Below are 25,770 nucleotides of genomic sequence, written 5' to 3' on the forward strand. Positions count from 1 at the left end.
ACCTAATTTTTAAACATCTAATCACAAAATCCTGCTCTTTTCCATGTGTGCAGGTTTGCAATGTGCAGCTGGATGGAAGGGGTGACATTTTTCTTACCGTACATGTCAGTGATGTAACCTTAAAAAAATTCAACTTGTCAGAAGGACTGACAGCTGTCATTGTTGAAATTATGGAGCAGAAAAAGCCTGGTCAGCCCACCACTTTTTTTAAAGTGTCCCTGACCTTGACAGCTGTTTCATGCATGACACCTGTGTTTTTGATGTCTATGCTGCTTAGACCTTCAGATGTCTCTTGCCAGCATTAGTATGAGGCTTAATTTAACCTGCCTGGCTAACCTGAAGGTAACTTTTCTTCCTGTCTTATCTGTTAAAGGTCACAGCCTCAATATGGATGCAGCTAGAAAAACCTGCTTTAACACTTACCCGAATAAGCCTATCATCAGAGGAAACACATACCTCTGCAAGCCTCCGTGGGGTCCTCACTCCTGCTTCCCCATTTCCCCTCCTCCCACTGATAGTCAGTCAGTTGAGCCTGGGCTTTTGCTGCCTTTTTGCAGGACCACCCAGGTTCTCCGTTCTTGAACATTAAGAGCTTTTGCCCTCCAAGTGTTGCATGTGTAAGGTGTTGGGGGTTTTTTAAGAACTGCAGAACAGCCTTTTCTTTTCTGTCTTCTGAAAGTGGAATGCAGGGCGTTTGCTTCACGGCAGAGCCTGCTCAAGCAGTCCTGCCCTATTCCTTTCCTTTCCTTTCCTTCCCTTCCCCGCAGACGCTGTTTCAGTTCTGGAGTTGTACCCTGCGCTTGCAGGTATCTGTGTAGCCAGCCAGTGAACTGAGACAGGTGACTAGTCCAGCTGAAAAATACCCCACCTCCCTAAACTATTTTTTAGTCAGCTCAGTTCCCCAATCTGTTCAGCTACACAAACGCCTGTTACTGCTGCACGGGGTGCGTGTGGGAGGAGTAGCCACAAGGCAGTGACTGCAGAAACCAACTCCGACGCTGCTGCTGCCAAACATCTAGCCACTACAGACTGATAGTGTAGTCTCTGAGTTTGTAGATAGCTGGAAATTCATGCTCAGAAGTGTGAATTAGCTAGGAGGATTGTTATTTCTAGGTCAAGATCTGCATGTAGTATCAGCATTAACAATTTAATTGCTGACCCTTTTGTGAGATATGCCTGCAAACATCCTCGTTTCTGAATGCAGATTTGAGTAAATTATCTGGTTTTGGGCGTACAGCTCTGTGTTCAATCCAATAACTGTTCCACCTTTCAAGGTGCAGCTTAACAACTGTGTTTTTCAGGACCAGCAAGCAAAATGTGTGGAACTTCAGTAATATCAAAATAACTGAACTATTACATATGTTTTTCAACTTTGCTTTTTTTAATATGGGACATCAGGTGTAACTGACCTAGGGAACTTTGTTCTATAGACAATTAAATGTCAAATATTTTACTTTTCCTGATATCTCTCTGGCAAAGATATATATCAAGGCAGACTGTTTCATATTCTGTAAACTTTATAGTGCTATAAAATATTAAGCAATCTATATTTAATGCCAGAATTTATGCTAACAGAATCTTACAGCTTGCAAACTTTGAAATTGTAGGAAGCAGAGTTAAGGTTTTTGTTGCTCTGTTAACTTGCCCACATAGTAAAAAGTTATGCATGTGAGTACATACTATGTAATAAAACGGTTTAAATAAAACCATACGTTTAAGGAAAAAAAATAGAAAATTATTTGTCTTGAAATTATATGCCATATTAACATTGCTCTGGAAGCCTTTCTTCTGTCGTGTTGCTGATAGTCTAGTTAATAGGGATCTGTTTCTTGTCGTGATCTTTGGAAGCGCATTAGACCTTTGTGTCACCCATGTGGTTGGGATTGCTCTTTGGCCAGCCAACGCAGCTGCAGCTCCACTAAATTTACTTCCTTTAAAAACAAAAAACGAAAGTCTGTATTCTGATTGCCTTTGAATTTGTCTTTAAGGCCTTTAAGGGTTGTATCTTTTCTCTTCTAGTGTGCTTTAAAATGTAGCAGATAGAGTTTCTAATTAGGCTTCCTGCTGAAATGTGGTGGGCTTCGGTGGTGGTTTTGGGCAACCTTTTCATTTTTCCTTCTGGATTGCTTTGTAGCAGGCAATCAATGTTGGTATCTGTCTTGTTTCCCACCAAATAGTCTGGTTGTCAGTATAAGGCTTTTTTTTTCTTTTTTCAAGTTTTCAATAATGTCTTAGACATGTTAGTCATTTGAAGTGTCAAGCCCTGGTGCATCCTGGGGTACCAAGCCTGTTAGTGCTTTGACCTTGGCAGCCTGTTTTATAAGCAACTAGGGAGATCTTATTTAGCTGCAAGCTGCTATAGGAAGGGATGTAAAGATATCTAGAGAACCATACTTGGGCTTGGTAGTGAAGGCTGTGAGTGGCTTTCCACGAGATTGTCGTGGGTATGACAATATTTATTGTATTAACAAATAGGATGATGAAACAGAGCATGCTTGTAATATTTGTGGGTGGTGATTAGTTGAGGTGGGCTTATGTACGTCAAAGACGATTCAAAATGATCTTGATAGTCTGAAGAAATACATTATAAAAACAGGAAGATGTTCAGTAAGGATGAATATACTGTCACATATGTGCGCAGAAATAATCAGCTGCAGCAGTACAGGTTGGGGAATAACTAGCTAGGTATCAGTTCCTCTGAAAATACCCCAAGTGTTACAACGGAAGACTGATTGAAAATGAGGTGATGTCACGCTCCTAACACAGGCAAAACTCATAACGAAGTGTATAGACAGGACTGCAATACCCACACAGCACGCATGATTTTCCCCTCGGTGCTTGTAAGGCTGTGGCTGTGGAGCACAGTTGTCCAGTTCTGGAGTCCACAGGAGAACCGTAAAACTGCCCTCTAGTCACATATCCTAAATTTCTGATCAAAGATTGATTGAATCTAGGCTGTTCGACTTAGTTGTCGTCTTCCCTCCTGCCTGGCTTTTCTGAAGCTGGCAGATTTGCCTTGCATGTTGTGGTATTTTTGCAGGCCACTAAGCGGGCTGAGGAACACCCAGCTTCGGAGGCTGCAGTCACCTTCTTTATGAAGGTTTATGTCACATAGCTGTTCATCTTCCTTCACACACTTTTAGACTTTGACCTGCTATTGCCTGTGTACCACATGGCAATTCTGTCTACAGACATTAGAGTTGCCTTTGCTATGAGAGAGCCTCTTGTACGGAGCAACTGCTTCATGTCACTCAACAAATCACTCTTAACCAGATGGGAAAGTAATTAATAAATTCCTTGAGAGTTTGTGTGTTAGAAAGAGGGTTAATTAAGAGTGATAGTACAGGAGTGGAGTGTTGGACTTGGTTTCTTGGACAATGAAGTACAGCAGAGGTAAAGGAACCTGTCGGGAGAAGGAAATTTGCAACTTTGTACCCCCAAAATTGTAGCTCTCCTGTATTTGGAATAGAAAGTCTGTCTTAATCTCTGCATTTCTTCAAAACTTCTCTAGCCAGAATGAAAGATATGGGGGTTTTAATCTGTAAAGGTTTGGGGTACCAAGTTTGAGATGATTAAGGACTGGGTTTATCTGTTGCAATATCCTGTTCTTCAGTGAAGTGCAAGCCTTTTTTTGGCCTCTAGTGTACGCTTCAGTCATATGACTGCTGCGGTGTGTTAGAGGCAACACGTGAGACAACTAGCAAGGAACTTGTGTCCTGGTCATCGCTCTGCTGTATAATCACAGAGAAATTATCCCTGTCTCTGTGTGCGAGACAGGTGGCTCCGCTTCCTTGGAGGTGCAGAGAAATAAATTCTCCAGCAGTGTATTTTAGTAAGAGATATTAGGACAAAATAGGACACATGCACAAAGAAAGTTGGAACTATATGATGTACAAGTAAAATTCTTTGTTATGCAAAGCAAATTAAGAATGGATTTGCCAAGCTTTGAATCTAGGCTGATTTATGGACTGACATGCCTGTGTACTTCCCCAGGATATTTTTTGGTTTTGCTATATCTGACCTGCTTCATCTGTACTGTGAAGCTCTAAAAGGGCAAGCACATCTCGAATGGCAAGTGCATATTATGATCGCTTGTTCTTTCTTGCCTTTTTCAGTTGTTCTGTTTTGATATACACCCATCAAGTAATGATTTACAACAGAGCCAGCATGATTACTGAATAGAAATTGCATAAGTGAGAAATGTATGATTTTGATATGACTGCAAACTAACACAGGGCCGTTGCTGGTATTTCTGCCGTGTTTCTCCGTTGAACTTGAAAGCATCTCTGAAACACTCTCATTGGAATGCTCGATAGCTTTTTTTTATTATTATTTTCTGTCAGAGTGACTTTCAACCTTCATCTCTCAGAGGTTGTGCCAAGAGCTCTTACAAAAGCCTTATGATTTCATTAAAGGCCATTCTGAAAAGTTGTAGTTGGTTGTACTTGTCTAAGTATTGTAGAGCATATGATAACAAACGTGCTTTATGCTTGGTATCCGTGCTGCTAAACTTGAAGGGATAGCTGGAAACAGCTTGTCTTTTAAGAGAGCCTGAAATTTATAGCGTTTACGTAAGCAGCAGATACCCAGGAGACTTTACTCTTGACCACTAGGTAAAACTAGTTCTTCCAAATTTTTTTTCTTCTCAAAATTGAGGGCTTATTTAGATGGCTAAGACAACATATATTCTGTTCTCTGTGTACAGATGGTCATATGTACATTTGAGTTATTTTGGGTTTGGGTGTTTTTTTGGTTTTTGAGCCTTTCCCAAATAGAGCAGGATCTTATTCAGACTTCAAGGCTGTTTTCTTTCTTCAGTAAAGAGGGGACAGTGGCATAAAGCTCTCCAGCTCCAGAGCTTGACCTGTTCTTCAGTTTCTGTGCTTCACTGATCAACCTCTTTTGGGACCCTGCTTAAACCTAAGTTAAACAGTACTGATCTGTTTACTGTTTAAATAAAACTCAGAATAAGGAAAGACTCTGCATTTGCAGGCAAATGACCATCTGACTAGGACCTAAGTAAACTTATCCATGCTGCATAACAGAAAACTGGCCAAATGCTGTGTTCTTCAGTGGTTCCAAATTAAATGTGGATTGAGTTTGAGGTTAAGGAAGGATGTTTTGTCTTCTGTTTCCGTGATAACATCCTGAGCACTACAGCTAGTTATAAAAGGCGGCTGGTCCTGGTCTTTAGTCACTGTAAACTAACCCTTGGTCTGTTAGGGGAAAAACAACACTCCCCTTCCTCTTTTTAAGAAACTGTTCTTGCGAATCCCCTACCATTCTGCTCTGCATACACGAGCCAAGCTGCGTAGCTCAGGCTGTGATAGTAATCCTTTTTTTTTCCCCTCTCCTCTCCTTCATTTCATTTTGATCAAGCACTGAAATGAAACAGTGCTTTCACTGCCATCTCCTTAAGTGTTGAAGAGTCATTCTTATGAAGTTCATAGGAATTATAGCGTTCACGGAAGCACCATAAAGCTGCTGAATGTGACGTGACGCAAGCATCATAAAGCTGCTGAATGTGACGTGATGCTCACTTCTGAGAGTCCCCGTTGTCAGCGAAATGTTTGGGGGCCCTTTAGTTGAGGGAAGCCGCATGAGAATGTGTTAGCTCTAGCTACTTCTAGCTGTGTAAAGCTATTTCTGTTTGGTTTGTAAGATCACCAGCCCTTGTTTTACTGCAGGTTACTAATTCTTTCTGGAATGGAGGTTTTGCATGAACCTTCTTCAAAATGTGCTGTTTATGGTATTGGTGGTTTAAACTTTATAGAAACGTGGTGATAGTGGGAGGGCAAATGTGAAGAGGCTTCTGTAATCGCTGAGCCTGGCATCTCTCTCTCCTTCATGAGCAAGGTAGACAAAACTGGTGAATTTATTGTCATTTTAACTCTGTGTGTCTGTGCTAGTGGAAACTTCCTACACAGAAGGAAACTTCATTGAAGATGAGACCTATGGCAAAGTTTCTTGAGCTTTACTGACTCTTTCTAGGATCTCCGGTAGATATTTTGAAGGTCGCTACAAAATACTTTTAAATGTTTGGGGTTTTTTTCTCCTATCTCTTTATGCCATGTAATCCTAAAGTAAGCCATAGAGAGAATTGTCCAATGACTCTTTTTTACTCCTGTCTCTCCCTCTGTTCCTTATTATCTTAAAAAAAAAAAAAAAAAGAGAGAGAGAGGAAAAAACACCTTAGGAATTGGTGGAGGGATAGAAGGCCTTTGCAAGAGGGGAAGAAGTAGTACAAGACTTGCAAAGCCTGAGAGGCAGGGTAAGTTAGTCTGAGCTACATTCTGTCCTTGTGGTTAGACTTGATTGTACTTCAGCTGACTTAAAGTTGCCTCAAAGTATTCCTGTGTTATGTACGAAAAAATCAAGGTGGTTTTGAAGTGAAGGCTTGAACGCTAATCCCTGACTATGTTCTTTGTCTTTGGGCTTTGCTTTGCCGCAACATTCTTGACTCTGCTTGGCAGCCTGCGTTGCTGTGAATTTCTTGACCGCTATAGTTCTCGCTCTCTAGCTAGAGTTTTGCATGGTGAAATATTTCATGGAATTTTCATCACAGCTTGTCTTTTCCTCACATCGTTAAAAATAACGTCCTTTCCTGTAATCTTATGCAGCTACTTCTCCCCATCAGCCCTTTCTGAAAGTTAGGGGAGTACTGGCTTTACCCGTAAACATCTATATGGAACAAGGACTTCAGTGATGAGTGGACTTGTGCAATAGATATAGAGGAGAGTGGTATTTACTGTTTGGAAAGAGAACCTGAGGTCCTAGAACGGCTGTATCCTGTGACTTCCAGTGTCGTTTTTGTCTTGTGGGCTTTCAGCTTTGTTTTATGTTTTACTTTGGACTAGATTATCGGGTTCCTACAAGGCAAATGTAAATAATGTAGTTTCTTTAAGAAGAAAATATGACCAAAGACAGCACTATGTAACCCAGACTCTAGTGTTTTGTTTTGCACGCTTTGGAGCTCGCACTCCTCAATTCTTGCTTTTGGCAGCTTGGCTTGCTGTAGTAAACGGTGTCAATGTGAAAAGTCAGTGTATGTGCCATGTTGAAGTAACAGTCATTGCTTCAGATAAGGCTTCTGAGAAAAATCACCACTCGAAGGATGGGGAAGAAGAGCCTTGTACGTTGGTTGTGGTGGGAAGAATTTCTGAAACGCATTTTGGGAAGTTTGGGTTTTGTGCGCTTCTTTTGGCTTTAAGAGGATAAGAGTGGAAGAAGCGTTTTTATAGCGATGACAGGGAATTGGGGTTAGGGCGAGAATAAAAAATATATATATCCGTAATACATTATTGCATATTACGATCTACATGCATTATTTAGATATTAATCTATAACACTGGGTATTGAGTGCAGTTTAAGAAATAATCTTTCTCTGGGTTTTTTTGACCATTTCACGTAACATTTTCTCTCTGGGTTTTTATGTATGTTTTCACAGCTTTTTATAGCTACTTAGAGAGTGAGTATTCACAATCTTAGATAGTCATGTCCAAACATGATGCTTTGGGTTTTGATTTGGAAAATGTATGTATTTCCCCTTTCCTACATGTGGTTATGATAAACTGAGTGAAAAGAAAAAAATATTTTAAAAGTTGCATGTTCTTAAGCTAGTCGTCTTCAGTTGTCCAATGCATCTTTTTGCATCAAATGTTTGGAGTTAAAATGAACTGTACAGGGTGTCATGATGAATAAACCAAGGGAAAGGAAAGCTGAAAGGGAAGCTCGGTGTGATCTGCGATGCCATTTGGTCAGGCGGGTTCCCCCGAGGTGCCGTGTCCCTGGTACGGCGGTCTTGCTGGTGGCCTCGGGCAGCTAGGCTGAGGAGGCCTCGTTGGTTCAGCAGCGTTGCTGCCTCTAGGCTCCTGAACGTGAGGATGAGGAAGGGGGGTGTAGGTTACCAGGCAGAGTCTGTTCTGGGATCTCTTTTACGAATCCTCGACAAGGTGAATTTTAATATCCTGGGATGCCTTTTGCAATAGCTTTGGGGAAGAAAAATGCTGTATAATGACTATACTGACCTCTGTTGAATTCAGGTGCAGCTTCCATTGAAGCAATGGGTGCCTGCTTGTAATGTGGCTAGTTCGCGCCTCTCGGAGCAGAAACAGGAGCCATTTTTCTCTGAAAGGAAAAGCTGTGTTAAAACCCTTCTGCAGAGGGGTGAGATGTGGCAGTCCTGAAGCTTCCCAGTGCTGCTATTTGTCATTGAAACTCAATCAACAGCGCTCTCCGACCACCGCTCCGCTCTGGGACAAATAATTTCTGGGTTAAAAATTCAGTTGTGCTGTTACTGGATTTGAATCACTTGCTCATTTTTATTATTGCTTTAATTCCTGTGCTCGTTTGAGTGTCCTGTGCTTTCCAAGACTTTGGGAGGGTTTTTAATACACTGCATTGTTTTCATTGCGGCAGTGTCAATGCAGCATTGTTGAGGAGGAAAACCACACTGGCAGCTAACAGGTTGCACTTAAGCAGTTGTTGCCTTCTGTTTGAGTTAGCACTGCAAAGATCGTGAAACCTTACAGTGCAGGGGAAGGCGGGGGCTCAGCCAAAGCCCAGAGCCCTCTCTGAACAAGTTTGTTGGGCTTCCTATCCAAAACTCAGGCATTCTGATGAATTTGGCTAAATTTGCAAGTGTATAAGTACATTTGGGGCATTATGTTTAGCTTTACATTTGCATGTGGGAGTCAGCCTGAGTCGCGATGACAGATCTGCTTGTTTCATTCCAGTTTCGTGTCTGCGTGTTCCTGAAAATTGTTTGGTTTTGAGCCTTACTGTGCAGCAGTTCATCAGGGTCGAAAAGCTGTGTTCAGAAGCATTCGCCAGGTATGGGATGGCAAATGGCTTGGAAAGTTTTCTGCAAGCCACTGCAGCCTTGTTGTGCAGCTCTCCGGCAGGGCCTTTTCCCCATTTCCATGGGAACAGATGGGCTGTTGTTGATAAGAGATCTAGTATCAACCTCGGAAACTGAGAGGCAGCAGTTGAGCCACTCTTACTGTAAAGCAGGGCTGACTCCAGGCTGAGGACATCACATGGCAGTATGTGTTCAAATGTAATGGCTAAAAATATCCTTCCTCCTTCCTCCTCGCAGGCACAGATGCCTCAGTGTGAAAGGAAGAGTTACTCGGTCGTAGACTGGATTAGATCTACAGCAGGCAGGAGGATTGGCTGCAGAGGAATGTTTCGTGTTTTGACCAATACAAAAAGCAGCAGTTCTTAATGTTTGTTAAGATAAATAAGTGTTTGTGCTTTTAGGTTTTTGCAAACTCGGAAGGCTGTCTCGATTTGGAGCAGGGAATCTAACAGTCTCATTTTCATGCTTAATTTATCTGTGTTTATTTGTACTTGGGGAAATCTTCTAAGCAAAATCCAGTGATGTATGCAGTATTTAGACTAAATTTTATAGCTCTGGTAAGTCTGGAAACATTTTATGATAGTTCAATTAAAATTCTTTATTTTTCTTAGAGGCATGTCACTTTTTAAAATATCCAGATGAGAATTTTAATCTTAAAATTATCATCCAGAGATCTAGGAGGCCACTTGTAGTTATGGGATAGACAGATTTGCTAGATGCTTAAGTGTTTCATAGCAAAATGGTTTAATGAGACAAAGTCAGGTCTTTCTTTTTTGTGGGCTTAATGTCAAAAAAAAAAATGTTGGATGTAAACATCTAAGCTGACTGCAGCAGTGTGGACGTTTCTTTAGTGTGTTCTTGCTTTATTTTAGTTGTATTTCAGTAATGGATGTTAGTGGCGTAACTGAAAACTGTTAGTGGCGTAAGCTGAAATTTTGCATGATTATTTTGCAGTTGTCATAGTAATAGCTACGTAACATCATAGTAGCAACCAAAATTCCTGGATTACACATGGGACTGCAAAGTTGTCCTGACTTTCAGGTTTTTGCTCAGCTAAGCCCCGGGAGCAGCTCCAGAAGTGCCTGTTTAGGACACTGTGAGAACAAATGATTTTGTAGACATCTGTGCGTTGGAGGTGGCTCCTCGTCAAATGAGACTTGAACACGCAGCTTTCTAAAGGCGGTTGTGTTGCCTCTGAAAGGGGGAAACAGTCGTGCTCGCAGGGTGGCTGTGTGCGTATAAGCTCTCTAGTATGTAGTGTAGGACATGGATAGTCTGGCCGTCTGCCAGGGTGTGAATGGAGCTCTGACAGCTAGTTAAAATGATCCTAGAAAGGACAACCAGCTATGAAGATATGTCAATCCAAGTGTGAAGCAGGGAAAAAGAGAGTCCTTGGAGCGGACAAAGACCCTGAGGTGGAGAGTTGTGGAGGATTCGTTATCACAGCTGAAGTCCCCCGAACAGGTTGTGTGTGTGTGTAGGTGGTTCACCTTACTATGCCTTTTATCCAGCTATTTTTTTCTGTCCCAAAGCTTAGTGCATGCCTCCGCAATGCTCCCTCGCTGGCGTTTGTCTCCAGGCCAAGCGTTAATGAGTACCCCAAGTCCTGTGTGATTTGGCTCCTCCAGATCTATTAGCATATCTTCAGAGCAAGATAAAACTCATTAAAATAATTTACATTTGGGCATTAGAATTTCTGATAATTTTTTAATACCTACTGCCAAAAGCACAAATATGTGATAATATTCCTTCGTATGCTACAGTCTTTTTTTTTCCTTTTTTTCTTTTTGGAAGAGAATAGACTGCTGTATCCGTTAACTGCACTCTCTAAAGGTAATGAAATCGGTTTGTAGTACACGATCTTGTCAGAGGTTTCATCTGTGCCATCTTTGATAAAGGAGTGCATGTTACCACGTAAGAATTGGCTTGTTAGGAATAACATCAAAACGTGCTTTGTTGGTGTTCTGTTACATTGTATACATGACTGTTGATGACTGCTGGGGCATATAACAAGCAACCAAGCTTCCTGAGCATACGAGCTATAAGCCAAAATCCTTCTGTGACTACAAGCTAGGGCTTCAAGCCATGCCCTTTGTCTGCTTTGCCCTTACGCCATTCACTTTTTTCACTGTTTTTAACCTCCATCTCCCCTAGTCAGGATCCCAGAGCTGCCGCTGGTGTCCTCTACCTGTATTTCGTATGCTGAAATGGAAGCAGCTCTGCGCACGAGGCTCCCTTGCCGTTGCTGCAGCGGTTCTGAGATGGGCACGTTTTTTTTGCTTAAAGGCAATTTAGCAGATGTCAGCTGATCTGTGCCGACTGCCCATGTGCAAGCGTTTACCTCGGTGCTAGTAGCGGAGCCACACTTGAACCACTCCTGACCTGCGGGCAGATTATCCTTATCTGAACAGCTGCGCTCCAGTGCGACTAAAACGATGCTTATAAGTAAATGGAAACCCGACGCAGTAACTGCACAAAAGATAGTTTGAATATTTTTATCCATATGAAAAAATACTTAAGATATCTTCAGTATTAAAGTCTCTTCTTCAACTAAAAATATCCTGAAATGGGTCGTAAAGGTGCGTGTCTTTGCTCACCTGAAGTTCTGTAGATGCAGCCCTGGTCCTGTGCTGCATCGCTCTGCTGGAGTATTGGCACCGGGGGGAAATGCGTCGTAGCGGCAGCCTACGCGGTTGGGAGCTAGGGAAGAGGCAGGTGACTGTCATCCACTGCAACTCACTGTGGCCGTTCAGATTTCGTTCTCCTCTTCTTCTGCTTTACTGGCTTCCATCTCAGTAGGTGATTAGGTTTCTTTTTCTTTCAGATCTAGCAGTCAGCAGTGGGACAGATTAGAGTGTTAACATGTCATATAATTGTTGGATGGCAGCAAAAATTGATCTTTTAGAGTTTAATTTTCTGAAGCACTTCCATCAGCTACAGTTGTTCTTTCTGGTTTTCCTTTTTAATTTCATCTCCTAACTCTTCCAAAAGAGTTCCAAAAAAAAAAAAAGCCATAAAGGGACATAATTGCTCATGAGATTATTTTTTTAAGTTAATGCCTTCACTGTAACTGTATTCATATTTTGTATGTGATTTCTGGATCTGCTCTGTGATATCCTGCATGTGTATCTTTTCTGCTCTTTGTATTTCCTCATCTTCCCCCACTTAGACATCCTTAATCATGTGACACTTGTGATTTAAGGTTATAAATGTATCTGTTTGTTTGGGTTTTTTTTTTTATCAGATCTAGCCTTTTGTTGCAAAGGAAGAAACTTCAGAAAATTGAGAAGGAAGAAAGTGCTGGAAAAAAAGTATTGCTTTAGTGCTTTATGGTCAAAATTAAAACAAAGAAAGGTGAGGGGGGCAGGATCTATGTCATGTTGACTTCCAAAACCAAATAAAATCAGTTTGGGGAGAGGTGATTTCAAACTATAGCATGGTTTGCTTTGTGGAACATGATCCTACTTTGTTCAAGAATCTCTGTTGCACTGTGGCAGTTGACAGAAATTCAATGAAAAACAGAGCACCAAGATTTTGAGAGCAAGTATGCTTTGAAGTATTGATTTATGTGCTTTTTAATGCTACCTACTAACATGTCTCCTGTCTTATAACTCCTGATCTTGCATTCATTTTTAGAATGAAGTTATAGTTTAAAAAAAAAAAAACTGTATCCCTTTAAAAAAGGGAAACCTTGTTCATCTACATTTGTTGTTTGGGTTTGACTTGCCTGTTGAGCATTTTTTTATGTTAATAAAGCAAGTCACCATTTCTGTTCTCTAATTTAAACAGATTTTAACCTGTATCAGCAAAAAAAAAAGAAGCTGACAGTCTTATCTGCAGCTGGGCCCATGCCATTTCTGTCATGAGTTTTTGTTTTGTAAAATTCTCTATAATATAGATGTTGCCTAGAATCATCAAAATATCCAGTACGTAACCAGTGCAAATGTAGAAAAGCTGAATGCAATCCTATTTATGCTGAAAGCATCAGCAGGTTTGTCAGTGGAATTCAGAATGAGTGATCATTAGAGATAAAGAATCAGAATTTCTTGGCTTTCAGATTTTGCAATGAGTGTGTAGCGATGACGGTTAACTAACCTCTGGCACAGAAGTCAGTCTAGTTAGGTTGTTAAACAGAAAGGTACCTGTGGATGTATAGTGACTTCCAGTGACTTTCTTACAAAAGCGCGTGGCTTTGGTACTAAAACTCTTTGTTTTAAATTATTGGTCCAGCTTTTTGCTCACCACCGTTCTGGAAGTCTGTGGGATACAGTGGAGCAGAATGACTGGCACCGTTTTTTTACAGGTTCATCTTGCCTGGAATGGGCAAGAAATGGGAAGAATAAGCCAATATCCTAATCAGTTTTGCTGTATATTGAAATATGGTAAGCTTTTTTTTTTGGTTTGTTTCCTTCAGGTTTTGAATGAAGAATGTGATCAGAATTGGTACAAGGCAGAACTCAATGGAAAAGATGGCTTCATTCCCAAGAACTACATAGAAATGAAACCACATCCGTAAGTAGAGCTTTGGGCAATAGACTCCCTTGCTCTTACCTTGCTCTCAAACCGGAGGGAGGTTTCCTGCTGAGCACTTTGCAAAGTGTGCCGGCTTTATCGGCTCTATCAAGGTGTGTGGATGGATAAAGGATGGCCGTTGGGTTGTATCTCTGCCTGCCGCTTGCAGTGTCCGCCATAACTCATCCACAGCTTGCTATAGCACAATATTTTGGCAGCCTTTCTGGTGCTGGCTGTGGTGTTTTGATGTAGGTTTAGAAAGACTGATTGCAGGGGGAGAGACTAAACCAGCAGACAGTACTACTAGTTCAGTAGACACTGTTACCACTACCAGCACCCCAGGAAAAAAAACAGTGGCTGAATTCCCTGTTTTCGGTTTACTGGGGGATCAGATCTAGAGCTAGCAAGAGGGAAGGGGCAAGACTTGCCTGCTTAGAAAGGGGATCCAGAGTATCCTGCTTGTAGCAGCCAGCTGTTGGATCTGCTCACTTGTTACTTATTGCTCCCTTGTTAATGCTGTTTATGCCCCTTAGAAAAGGGTGTCTCGGCCTAATCTTTGCAGAAGAGACTCCAGAACAACTGTTGTGATTCAGGGAAATTTGCCAGAAATTAACTAAGTTTCAAACTTGACAAGCAAAAATTGTGAGTCTTTATGTAGTGTTTTGTTGTGTTTTTTTTTTTTAATCAAGCTTTGTTTTAAAAAGAGTGTTTTAAATTTTTATTTATAGACTTCTCTTAGGGGAATATTAAGTGTTCATGGTTAGCCATTTCACAGTTTGGTAAGACCGGGTGTTAAACTTGATACTATGTTCTGGTGATGATTCTGTCTTATACTTAGTGTTGCAGATAAGAGCAAAAATCTGTTGTCATTCATAGCTCACCAGAAAAATGTTTAGTGATATTTGCAGCTGAATTCTTAGTATGTCTCTATCACAGTCTGTGGTTCTATACTTAGGTTAATTTAGGTTGGATGGGACCTCTAAAGTCATCTGATTCAATGCTGTGGTCTCAAAGCAGGCCAGCTTCAGAGTGTGTACTGCTATGCAGATGTAGTTGCATCGGTTTGCAGCCCCAGAGAGGCCTATTTGAGTAACCTCTTTGAATGTTTCCTCTTAAATATAAAGAAGCAAGCATGTGAAAATAGTAGGGTTTCATGATTCTGAATAATTTATCGTCATCAGTTCATTTTTGCTGTCTTCTAAACTTTGGTTCTGCCAAAAATTGAGTTTCTTCAAAATCTGAACAAGAAAATAGCAAGCTCTGAGTAGTAAAGTCAAAGGGGAGAGAAGATTTTGAAAGAAGCAGCAAAACTGGTCATCAGGGTTTTTAAAAGGAGCTTTAGTGTTTCAGTTGCCCACAAAAACTGAAGATGGATTTGCTAATTGTTGGCTGTAATTATATCATGAAGATGTTGTGGTTAAATACAATCAAGCATTATTCTTCTGAAGGCTCTTTTGAAATGGCGGAGTGAAGGCTCTGAGGGACCATGCCCCCAAGAAGGTGCAAAGATGCACTGCTTTAGTGCAGCTAAGTGGGAAGCGAAGCAAGGATGCACAAGAAACTTCTGAAATTGTTTAAATAAAGTCTTGTCTGCTGTAACAACAAGACTAGTTTTCCCTGATCCTGCTAGTCCAGTGGGGATCACAAATGCACGTGGTTATTTCCATCTCTCATGAATTTAAGTCCTCGTACATCTTGTAATAACAATTTCACAGGCGTTTGAGTTCTACTGTAATGATGATACTCTGTTCATTCTGTAATCATCTTGGTTTTAGAGAGACAGAGCTTGTCAGTTTTTTACTTACTGCTACCAAAGAGGGAATAAACAATGTTGGAGCCTGAAAGTATGCAAGTTTGCTGATGATTTTTAAGCATGGTTAATTTGGCCTTTTTTGAAGATGTTTAAACTGCTGATGGCAGCTAGATGGTGAGAGTTAACTCCATGTGTCAGCATTGCTGGGAGTCTTAACTAGTGCATTAACAACCCTGGGAAATTATGCAAAAGTTTTTATAGCATAATGTTTGCTTAGCTGTAATGCAGAGCTCTCTAAGTAGTCCAGCAGGTCATACAAAAAGCAAACTGCAGGCAGCTGACCAGGTGCGAGAAAGGGAATGTTCTTTTTCTCAGACTAGTGTCGAACTGTGTTGTGGGAAGGTGGCGTGAGAGCTTTTCAAGAGGGTTTGGAGAGAAAGAAACTGAAAAATGGCTTTCTATGGTAGCCCTATCCTGGGATCTGAGATCCTGAAATCCTCCAGCCCCACAGCTAGTCTTAAATGTCATGTTCTTCCTGCACGAATGTTGCAAATATTCCAGTTTGCTTTGTAACTATTAGCAAATTAAGCAAAAGGAAAATGTGGAGCCCTTCGGTCACCAGCTGAGTCACCTGGGCTCCAAACGGTTAATCTGGATTGCACTTCAATTAACAAAACAAAGCTGTAAGTAGATAGAGCCATGATGCTCAGTGAAGAGCCGCAGGAAACTCTGGGCAGGGAGGCTTCCTGCGAAGGCACGGCTGTGCAGTTCAGCACAGGGCTACCCTTTTTCTTTTTAAGGGGCTGGGGGAAGAATTTGCTGTTTGTGGCGTGGCCTGGGTCAGACTCGTGTACATGCATCTCAACTGTTTCTATTCCTATTACACGGTTCTTGCAGACATTGCTGAGGTGTCGCTTTGCGATACTGTAACTTAGGTGGAGGCAATATAGCCAAGCTAAATGGTTGCACTAAGCGAAGCCAAAAGAATTTCCGATGTGCTGATTGAAAGGAGTCTGAACGCGACGTGAACTCTGCGTTGTTCCGATCGGTGCATCTCCCTCTGGCTGTGCAGCATCAGCAGTAATATCTGGATTTGTTTTTGCAGTGCTGACTGGATGAGCTTCACCTATGTTACAAAGCTTGTTGGAGACAAATGTTATCAAGCCCAGCCGCTCAGAAAGGAAGCTGTGGGAATGTGAGGGTCCCTTTCTTTGGCTCAGTTCTCCTGGGTGTGCAGGGATTTTGTTTCAGTCGTTTGTAGGAAAGATTTTTACGTGCAGAAAGTTTCTGATGCTTTGCATGCGTGTTCTTAAGTAGACAGTATTCCCTCGAAGTAACTTTCTTTGTTTCTTCATGATCTGTGAAAGCCCCAGAAGTATTGGGTTTTCTTTCTTTGTCTTTTTTATAGTTAAAAATCAAGCTCCTTTTAGTCTGTGGATGGCTAAAGTGTTAGTGAAGTCATAAAAACTACAAGAGTGCTCAAGAGTTGTGGAAGTTTTCTAATCTCTGCCTCCTGTTTAAACTAAAATGCCTTGAAAGCAGCTGGCAGAAAACTGAGAATTTGACATTGTTACTTTGCAAGTGTTACTTCCATTAATTGAATTGTACACTTCTGCTCTTTAATGATTCAGTAAAATTGAAGGGAAAAATAGGGTGAAATAAGAACTATGGCAAGATATCTAAAATCATAGTATAAAGCTTGCATTATGTAATATTTGGCAGGGGTAAATTCGAGTCTTGCTTATCTTTCTCACGACTGTGCCAAAAGCTCAGGTAAAAAAAAGTACTACCTTTGAATTCTGAAGGAATTGCACATAACGGTTTCTCTTGGCTGATTTTGGAGGCGGTAGAGTGCAATGAGAGACAGGTGGGCACTTCCTCTGCTGGCTCTGCCACCACCTCCCATACTGAGAAGCAATGCAGGTGCAAAACCACCAAGGAAATACTAAATGCCATCAAGTTCTTTGTCACTGGAAATAGGATGGATGTGGGAGAGAGCTTGTCCTTTCCATTCCAGGGCATGGAAAGAACAGAAACAAGACTTACAATTAAGTTAAATATGTCTAGTTGGGGAGCTTTTCTCACTTTCTGCCTGCCTGTGACTCCGCTCCCAGCACCCACCTTAGCTTTTGGACACATGATATCTGTTTTTGACCACAGTGTTCTGGTATGCCAGTCACTAGGGTCGGAAAGGTTGGACTCTGTGCTGCAGGAACAACCAACTGCTGAATGAAGCTAGTCATTCTGCCTGCTGAAGTAACTATGTCCTACCACCTGATCTAAAAGAGACTGTTTTTTGACAAAAAATCTAATTTTCATTCGTGCAGGTTCTTGTTTCTGCAGCTGTAATGTTTCTGAAGAGAAACCTGTGAGCAAACTGTGTTTTGCTTGAGTTTTACAAATGCTATATATATTTTTTTAAGGCTCCTATCTGTTAAAATAGTGATGTTTCTGTCCTTAATCCTGTATATACCTGTGTTATACATTGTTCTGCTCTGCAAATAACTGAGGCACTGGTGGCTTCTCCTTAGGAGGCATAAAGAAGTCTATGTAATTACTCCCCACTGATTATCTTTGGGTGCTGCTAGTGAAATAAATGTTGCTATATTGTAGAGAAGTTCCATAGCGACTGGCCATCAGTGCATGGGCTCCTGTGTTGTCTCTGGGTTGACGGCATCATACAGTCTGCACAACTAAAACCTTGCATCTTCTTCTAGAGACACGAGACTTTATTCCTTTGTGATAGAGGAAGGGTTAGGACTTGAATTTCTTGCTTGAGCTAGGCATTTAGTCTGTTTTTCTTTAGGTTATGGGACTTGTTTGCTAAGGTATCTCTGTAGAACATAGTAGACTTTTTAACTGTGTCCAAAGTTAAAGCCGGTACCCAGGGTAGTTCTTAGTCTCACAAAGCCAGACTTTGCTGTGAAGCAGTTGTGTAAATTAGGTGGTTGTTGTGATAGTTTATATGCTAAACTGCAGTTACAGTAGGGTGCTAAGCAATGTGAACAGCATATTAAATTGTGAGTAGTCTTTTTCCCCCTCTAAAGATAAATTCTGTAACTTGAGGATTTCACTCTTACCACATCACTGCTCTGGTAAATTAGGTGAAATAGGGCTAGTGTGAGCACCTGCTCGTGAAGTCATGGTAGCCTTCATTCCCAAGATGAAACAGTATGAAAGGGTGCGTGGTGTTCAGTTGCCTGTATTAGAGTGGCAATGAAGAGTAGCTTAGTTATTTCTGTTAGGAATCATTTCATGTTGGTGCGAATATCTAGGTCAGGGCCTTCCATGAGAGGATTAAAGTTCTTAACTTTCTCTTTTGTTTCCTTTTCTTCCTTTACTCCACAGATGGTTTTTTGGAAAGATTCCCCGAGCAAAGGCTGAAGAGATGTTAGGCAAACAGAGACACGATGGTGCCTTCCTCATCAGAGAGAGTGAGAGTGCTCCTGGGGACTTCTCTCTCTCAGTCAAGTAAGTAATGCCCAGAAGCAATAATATGTGGTAATCAGGACATCTAGTGCTCGTTTGGACTCATGGATAAAGGACAGGTGATTGTCAATGCTGAAGAGCAGGAATAATCTTCCAGATGCCCTATAGCATGCCGGTTCTTCCAGTGATACGTATTTATTCCCTCTTTAGTAAGAACAAATATATGTACTCTGTTTTGTAATTAGCTACTTGGCTGCCCTTGGTGGCAAGTTGTTGCCTGACTTAAGCAGCAACAACTAGCCGTTGTTTTGTTTGTGGATCCCATTCCTCCTCCTGATGGCTATAAAGCGCCTGGTGTGTACGTGCTTCTCTCCTGTCTTCCTCCATTCTTCTTCAGAAGCAAAAATTGTTATTCCATCTTCTGTCTTTGTCTACCTGGTACACTTCCAGATATGCTTTTCATGACTGCTTGGCCCATGTCTTGGAGATATTCATCTTGTCTTGCACTGGGATGTGGAACTGTGGAAACAAAGGCGTCTTCCGTTTCTCACCCGCACGTTCCATGTTGGTAGAGAATCTTAGTCTAGAAGCAGTGGACTGAAGAGGAACAGTTCTCATCCTTGAATAACCTTTCTTGATGTGCTAGCTCTTAACTGTCGGGAGTTCCTGCTAGTTAGCCACGGCCTACATATTACCATGCTACCTATCTCAACCCCTCTGAAGCCACTGTAAAATAAAGTAACGGTATTACAAATTTGAAAGGGTGTGAGATGTAATTTAACATGGAGCGAGGGAGGATTCTGTCCTCAGCAGCTGATTTCCCTTTTCCTCCACTTTCTGTAATCTTCCCTTTTCCTACCAGAAATGATCAGGACATTCTTTAGAAGCCAGGCAGTAGATCTTGATTATCCATGCAAGATTTCTCGTTTGCTGGATTTTCCATGGCTGTCACTGATCTGTCTTGACAGGATTTTTTTTGCTCCTTTGGTCTGTAATCACATTTTTGTCCTCCTGTACAGCAGCACTGAGTCATGCCAACAAACTGAATTAAAGAGATGTTTATATTTCTGTAGAGAGATGTTTATATTTCTGCCTTGGGTACAATCATCTGAGCTAGAATACTAGATATGAATGGAAGTTTCATTCCAGAAAGTGTGTTTCTTTGTAAAACCTAAAGTTGTAGCAGCACTTCTCTGCCTGCCTGTTAGCTTAGTGTTGCCATCTGGTGGCAAGTTCTCAGTTGCTTTTTTTTTTTGTTGATGTACTTTGGGAAGAAAAAAAAAGTTTTCTAAAAGATGATCTGCAGGATTTGAAATGGAGAGAAACTCTCAGGCTGAGGAAGGGAGAGCTGAGGCAGTACCCATGTTTCATGTTTGCTTTGTAGCCAAGATGGTGTCTACATTTTCAGCCAAGGTATAGAAAATATGCATGCCAAGTAGGAATAATTGTCTCCTGTTTTCAGTGTTTTGGACTCTAAAGGAAAAATATCAATGTACTTTTTCACTTGGAAAATCCTGATGGACCTCTTGGAGTTCCTCTTTATTCAAAATAAAATTGCTGAGAAAATAGCTTTACCGAATGCCAACATTTGCCAGAATTGTTAACACAGAATTGAAGTTGCGTCAGTATATGTGCAACATCACCTTTTGTGCATTTTCTGTTGCGCTTTTTTTCTTTATTATTATTTGAAAGACGAGAGAGATCTTTTTGTTTTGCAAGATGGTCTTTTAGACAGTAGTTCCACAGTTGGCGCAAGTCCACGCTGGCTGCCAAAACAGGCAGTCCTGCCCTCCCGGCAGCAGTTTTTTCCCAGTAGTTCCCCTACACCGGGACTGGTGCTTGTGCATCAGGTTGTCTCACACACGCTAGTGCTGGAGTGGGGAGGATGGACGGAGACTGTGAGAAGCGCAGGACCCACAGCAAGAGTAGCACAAACTTTAATGGGCTTGAGTCAGTTGTGAAATTGCTGTGTGTGGAGAGCTAAACCAAAAAGTGCTGTTGATGTTCGGCTTTGAAATCTTGGTTTTGGGAATGTGGAGTGGAAAACGCTGTTGTGCAGCTACCTTAATGTGCCCTTGCACTTGTGTCACCAAGTCTCTGACGTGTCCCAGGTATTTTGTGCACTTCTTCAGTGACTCGGGTGACTGTATATGTATATCAAAATGTACATGTACTGGATGCCAGCTGTGTGGCAATATAGTGTAAAAAAAATTGGAATGTTGCATGTGATCTGGGAGAAGGGGTGTTCTGAAATGAGGAATCCTTGACCAAAAGACCTCAAACTTATCCTACAAATTTGGAGAGATTTGAAAAGCTGATTTTAAACTAAAGTTTTACTATAAGAAGTAAACATGTAGAGTTTGCAGACTTTTTTTTCCCCCTCAAATAATTCAGTATTTGGAATCTGTCTCTGATAGCTAATTTCTGTAAGATACAAGTGAAAAGTAGCTTTTAGATATGGCCTTTACAGCATCCAATTGGTATCTGTAGTCACAGTGTCACTGTTTTCAGTGTGCTCTGAAGGGGGCCTTTTTATGTTCAGGACTGATTTTGTTCTGGCTGTCCCAGAAGAAGAGTACTCAAAGTACTGATAATGTGCTTTTTTCTGTTCTTCATTCCTTCCTCCCAGGTTTGGAAATGATGTGCAGCACTTCAAGGTGCTTAGGGATGGGGCTGGCAAGTATTTCCTCTGGGTGGTGAAGTTCAATTCTTTGAACGAGCTGGTAGATTATCACAGATCCACATCTGTCTCCAGGAACCAGCAAATATTTCTCCGGGACATTGAACAGGTGCCACAGGTAAGAGAAGCAATGTCCTCACAGGGAGGACTTTATTTAGACTATTGCAACCCACCGGCTGAAGTGGGGTTGCGTCTTAGAGTAAATGAATAGGGATGGACAGGAGCTGACCTGGACATTTTTCTTGTCTGTGGAAGTGTATCTTTGGATCCTGCAGCCAAACCTAAGCTGGGAAATAAGCTGGGTGTTTATAAAAACCTACCTGCTAACTCCTAGTCTCCCCTTTTGTTCTAGTGAAGTGTTATTGATGCTTCTTGAACGTTTGGCTTGTCTTAAGGTTTATAAATGATGCTGCTGAAGTAAGGTCGCCTGCTGATTTCTGTAATTTAAAAATGGCCATGTTCCTATTTTAGGACACAGTAAGAAAGGATCTTTCCTTTTCTTTCTGTACTGGGGCACAGCCAGAACTGTGCCCATCAGGAGCATGTTACAGGGAGACTTTGGTGTTGGTCTTTCCTGGAGAGGTGCAGCTAAGGGAAGAGGTGGTTACAGGTAGTAGCAGATGGAACATCTCTAGCTTGCTCTTTTGGACCTAGCCCGTAGTAACAGAAACCAAAAACTACTGCTAAGTGTCAGCAGAGCAGCTTGTGTATAACTCGCTCTTTGTTTTGTTCCGTTTCCCAGGGCTATTAAAATGTTACGTTGGATATAACTGAATCTTTTCATCAATTTTGGAGAAATCCTTCTGCCTCTATATGCAGCCTTCTAGTTCTCGCTTGAAGACAAGGGGCATGGAGTTTGTACCGCTCTGTGGGTGCTGCCTGCGCCCTTTGCCACAGTGTGTCTGAATTAACATCTGGCTCTAAGCAGTTTGGTCAGTGCTAAACAGGATCAGAAAAGAGGTGGCTAAAAATGACAGGCATGAAAATTCCTTTCTAGCCTCACAATTTTAAGAATACAAAAATGTGTTTTTTAATGAACCTTTAGCTTTTCCGTAAGCATGGAAGCATTTGGTGACCAGACAAAATGCTCTGCAACAGAACTTCTTGATATATGTGAACAGTGGAGAACTTTCAAGGAAAGTATGTAAAATGCCAACATTTAATTTTTAAAGGAAACTTAGTGTATCACAGTATTAGGTAGATTAGTAATATTCATGCTGTCAGTGAAAACGGGGCAAATAAGAGAAAAGAAATTGTGTTGCAGTAGAGTACAGCTTTATGGTAAGTCATGAACATTGGAGCATACTAGGGAAACATTGGAGACATCATCTGCTATCTTTATTTCAGCTCTTTCACAAAAACTTGACTCTTTTTTAAGGTCTTCTGTGGGCTATGCTTTCCTTTTTTAGCATCTTGTTGCAGATGGTGGAGGCTGGCTTTCAGAGGGATGAAACGGCCTAAATGTTTACTGCCAGACCTGGTGTAAGCTGAGCCCCTGTCTGAGGGAGCAAGTGTCTTGTTCTGGGGAGGGTTCTCACTTTGTATTTTTTGCATCTCTTTCAGCAACCGACGTACGTTCAGGCCCTGTTTGATTTTGATCCCCAGGAGGAAGGAGAGCTAGGCTTCCGCCGCGGAGACTTTATCCAAGTCCTTGACAATTCTGACCCCAACTGGTGGAAGGGAGCCTGCCACGGACAGACGGGCATGTTTCCACGCAACTACGTGACCCCAGTGAATCGGAACATCTAGAGATAAATATTAGAGATTATTTAAAGAAACCAGAGAAACAGTAAATACACATACAGAGCCTAACTGCAGCCAGTGACCTAAAAATCACACGGCGATAAAACCCGAGTCACCTTTCACCGTGAGGTGATCCTCCTTCACTCAGTATGGAACTGCAGGGGTGGGGGGAGAGTTCAACTTACACACCAAAACTTAACTTTAAAAAAAAAAAAGAAAGAAAGAGAGAGAGAGAAAAAAAGAAATGAAAATAACAAATTTCCTCAGCTGCTCCTGGGTTACCCCCTTTCATTCACTCTTCTTGTTTCCCCCTCCTCCTCTGTCCATCAGTGCATGACGTTTTAATGCCATATAAAGTCCTAGCCATGCAGTTAAAGGAAAAGGGAGAAACTCTGCGGGTATTTTCTCTCTCTGCAAGCAGTCTTCATTTGACATGAAGGGACATGAGAGAAGAACCAAATCCACAGTCCTGCCTTTAAAAAAACAAAAACAAAAACAAACAAAAATCATCAGTCTTTGCTTTTGCCTTCAACATTCAGCTCTTCTGGCCTGGGAAAGATGAGGTGTTGCTCTAATTTTTATTTTCCCTTCTCCTTTGGCACTTTCTTCTGAAGCTCAGCAGCTTCCAAGCAGGGGAAGGGAAAAGAATTTGTGTGGCTTTTGTTTTGTTTTTTTCTTTTGAGTCACAGAGCTGCTTTGAGAAATTCCAACCTACAACTGAAGTCTGTTCTTGCTGTGCTGACAGCTTTTTATTGTTTTTTCTTAAAGGTGTACGGTTGAGCACATTCTGTAATTTTTTCCATAGTGCCTTCCCTTATTTTCTTTTTTTATTATTTTTTAAGTTAAAAGGACAGTCCAGAGCTTTTCAGAGGATTTTTTCTGCCTGTGTAAATATTTTGGGGGGAAGGGTGTAAAGGAGGGTGGTTTTACCAATGGACATTTAAGAAAAAAATCTACAAACAGAGATGGAGCTTTAATTTAAGATTTGTCTTACTGTTTGACTTTCCTTATTCCAAGGAAAAAAAAAAATCCAAGGCATTCAGTGGCAGCTTAGGCTGCTCAGAGGTGGGGAGCTGCAACCAGGCGCCTCAAAGGAAGTAAGAGAAAGGGGAAAGTTATAACCAGGGAAAATGAGGAAGACTATTTTGGGGAAGGGAGGGCAAGGGGGGAATTTGAGACATACGAGCCCTGAGATGTCCTGTAAAGCGTACATTCCTTTGATGGAAAACTCTATTATGCAGAGAAACCTCAAGAAATAGTGCTTGAAAACACTTTATGCTGTTAGCGAATGTTTCTACGTGATGCATGTGATCAGCCTATCTTTTTGGCCTGGGTAGGGAATATTTGCAGTCATGTGGCTCTGGAAAAGTGGGGTTGGCCTCACTGTTCTCCAGTTTCTCCTCCCTCCTCAGGTCAATGTTACTGTTGAAAAAGTAGATTTCCCTCCCCTGCTCCCCATTCACAGCAGGCTGTGTGATGACTGTATTCCCCACCCCTCACCGTAATGGCATTTATTTTGGCCATTTGCTCCTCCACCGGAGCAGTGCGACGTTCAGTCGGACAAAGGAAAGAAATCAGACTGCACCGCTCCTTGTGCCAATCTTCAGTTGTATTATTTTTCCTTTTGATGGCCCCTTGGCTGGATCCCTTCGCCCCACCAACGAATCCAAAAGCTGCAATGGAGATCTCCTCCCGCCCTGCTGAAGCACGGGCGATCTTTTGTTGGAGGGTGCCTTTTTTTGTACTAAGTGTTACAAATGTTTTATTCCTGAGACGGACTCTGCCTTACACTTTAATTTTCCAGCAGATGAAAGAGAAGAGCTATCCTGTAGAGTATTACTTTCTCCCCCTCTCCTTGCTAGCTGTCACTCACTTTCTTCCTTCTTTGTAAAGTGATTGGAAAAGGAATCTATGGCATTCTACACCTGGACCATTTGATTGTTTCCTTATTTTGGAATTGGTGTATATCATACAGCCTTGCAGACATATGTCTTGTGTGTGTATATATATTAAAAAAAAAAAATCAGTGTTTAAATAAAAAAAGGCCTATGTACTTAATCCTTTAACTCTGCAGCAGCATTTGGTAGATAGTAATTAACTGTGAATAATAAATATACATTGAATTCTTCACTTGAGCATCTGTCTGTTATTTCAGTTAACTGACCAAAATATCAAGCTAATTTATAGAATTCGTAGGGGAGGAAAAAGCTGCAAGATGTGCTCTGACATGAAGTGCTTGGACTCTGCAGAATCATGGCTTGATCGCTGCATGCTTGGCTGAATTATTACTCTTTCAAGCTAAGTCAGCTGAGAAACGTGTCACTTAGCTTGTGTGACAGTATCGACAGTGGTGCTGGGGGAAAGGAACTGTCGTTGCTTCCAGACTTGAGGACTGTGTGTCTGTTAGCTGAATGGGTGGGTGGAACTTAAATATGTCTGCCCTTGCTTTTTCCAAGCTTTTTTCCTAACTGCTCAAGTGGGCCTGTGGTACTGACCCTAATCTAATAAGGAACCAGTAGCAGAGATGATGTGCTAGTTATTTCCTGAGTGCCCGATGGTTCCTTCCTGCTCTGCCCCGCCGCAGGACAGAGCGGGGAGGATTAGCGTCCAACTGGTTTAAGAGCAGCAGCTATGGCTCGGAGCGGCCCAGGAGCTTGTCCTCCGCTTGATTTACTCCTTGTGGGTCATATTCCATGTTCTCTTGTTGCCAGAAGAAATGGCACTGGCCAGTCCCACTAATGAGGCGTGTGGGCCGCTGTGCATGTTGCCTTTCAGCAGCCGTCGCTGTCGGCT

General features: G+C 41.7%; 1 protein-coding gene across 3 annotated transcripts in view; it reads left to right on the forward strand.

Moving 5' to 3' along the window:
- Positions 1-25,105, forward strand: part of GRB2 (growth factor receptor bound protein 2) — a 63,621-nt gene extending 38,516 nt beyond the window's left edge. For all 3 annotated transcript variants that reach the window (XM_067308245.1, XM_067308244.1, XM_067308246.1), the window contains 4 exons: positions 13,275-13,372; positions 18,474-18,596; positions 21,184-21,352; positions 22,798-25,105. In XM_067308245.1, the coding sequence (XP_067164346.1) occupies positions 13,275-13,372; positions 18,474-18,596; positions 21,184-21,352; positions 22,798-22,983 (576 nt within the window). In that variant the 3' untranslated portion in view covers positions 22,984-25,105. The remainder of the gene's footprint in view (positions 1-13,274; positions 13,373-18,473; positions 18,597-21,183; positions 21,353-22,797) is intronic.
- The last annotated feature ends 665 nt before the right edge of the window (positions 25,106-25,770 follow it).

This window comes from Apteryx mantelli, chromosome 19, assembly GCF_036417845.1.
Source record: "Apteryx mantelli isolate bAptMan1 chromosome 19, bAptMan1.hap1, whole genome shotgun sequence".
NCBI lineage: Eukaryota > Metazoa > Chordata > Aves > Apterygiformes > Apterygidae > Apteryx > Apteryx mantelli.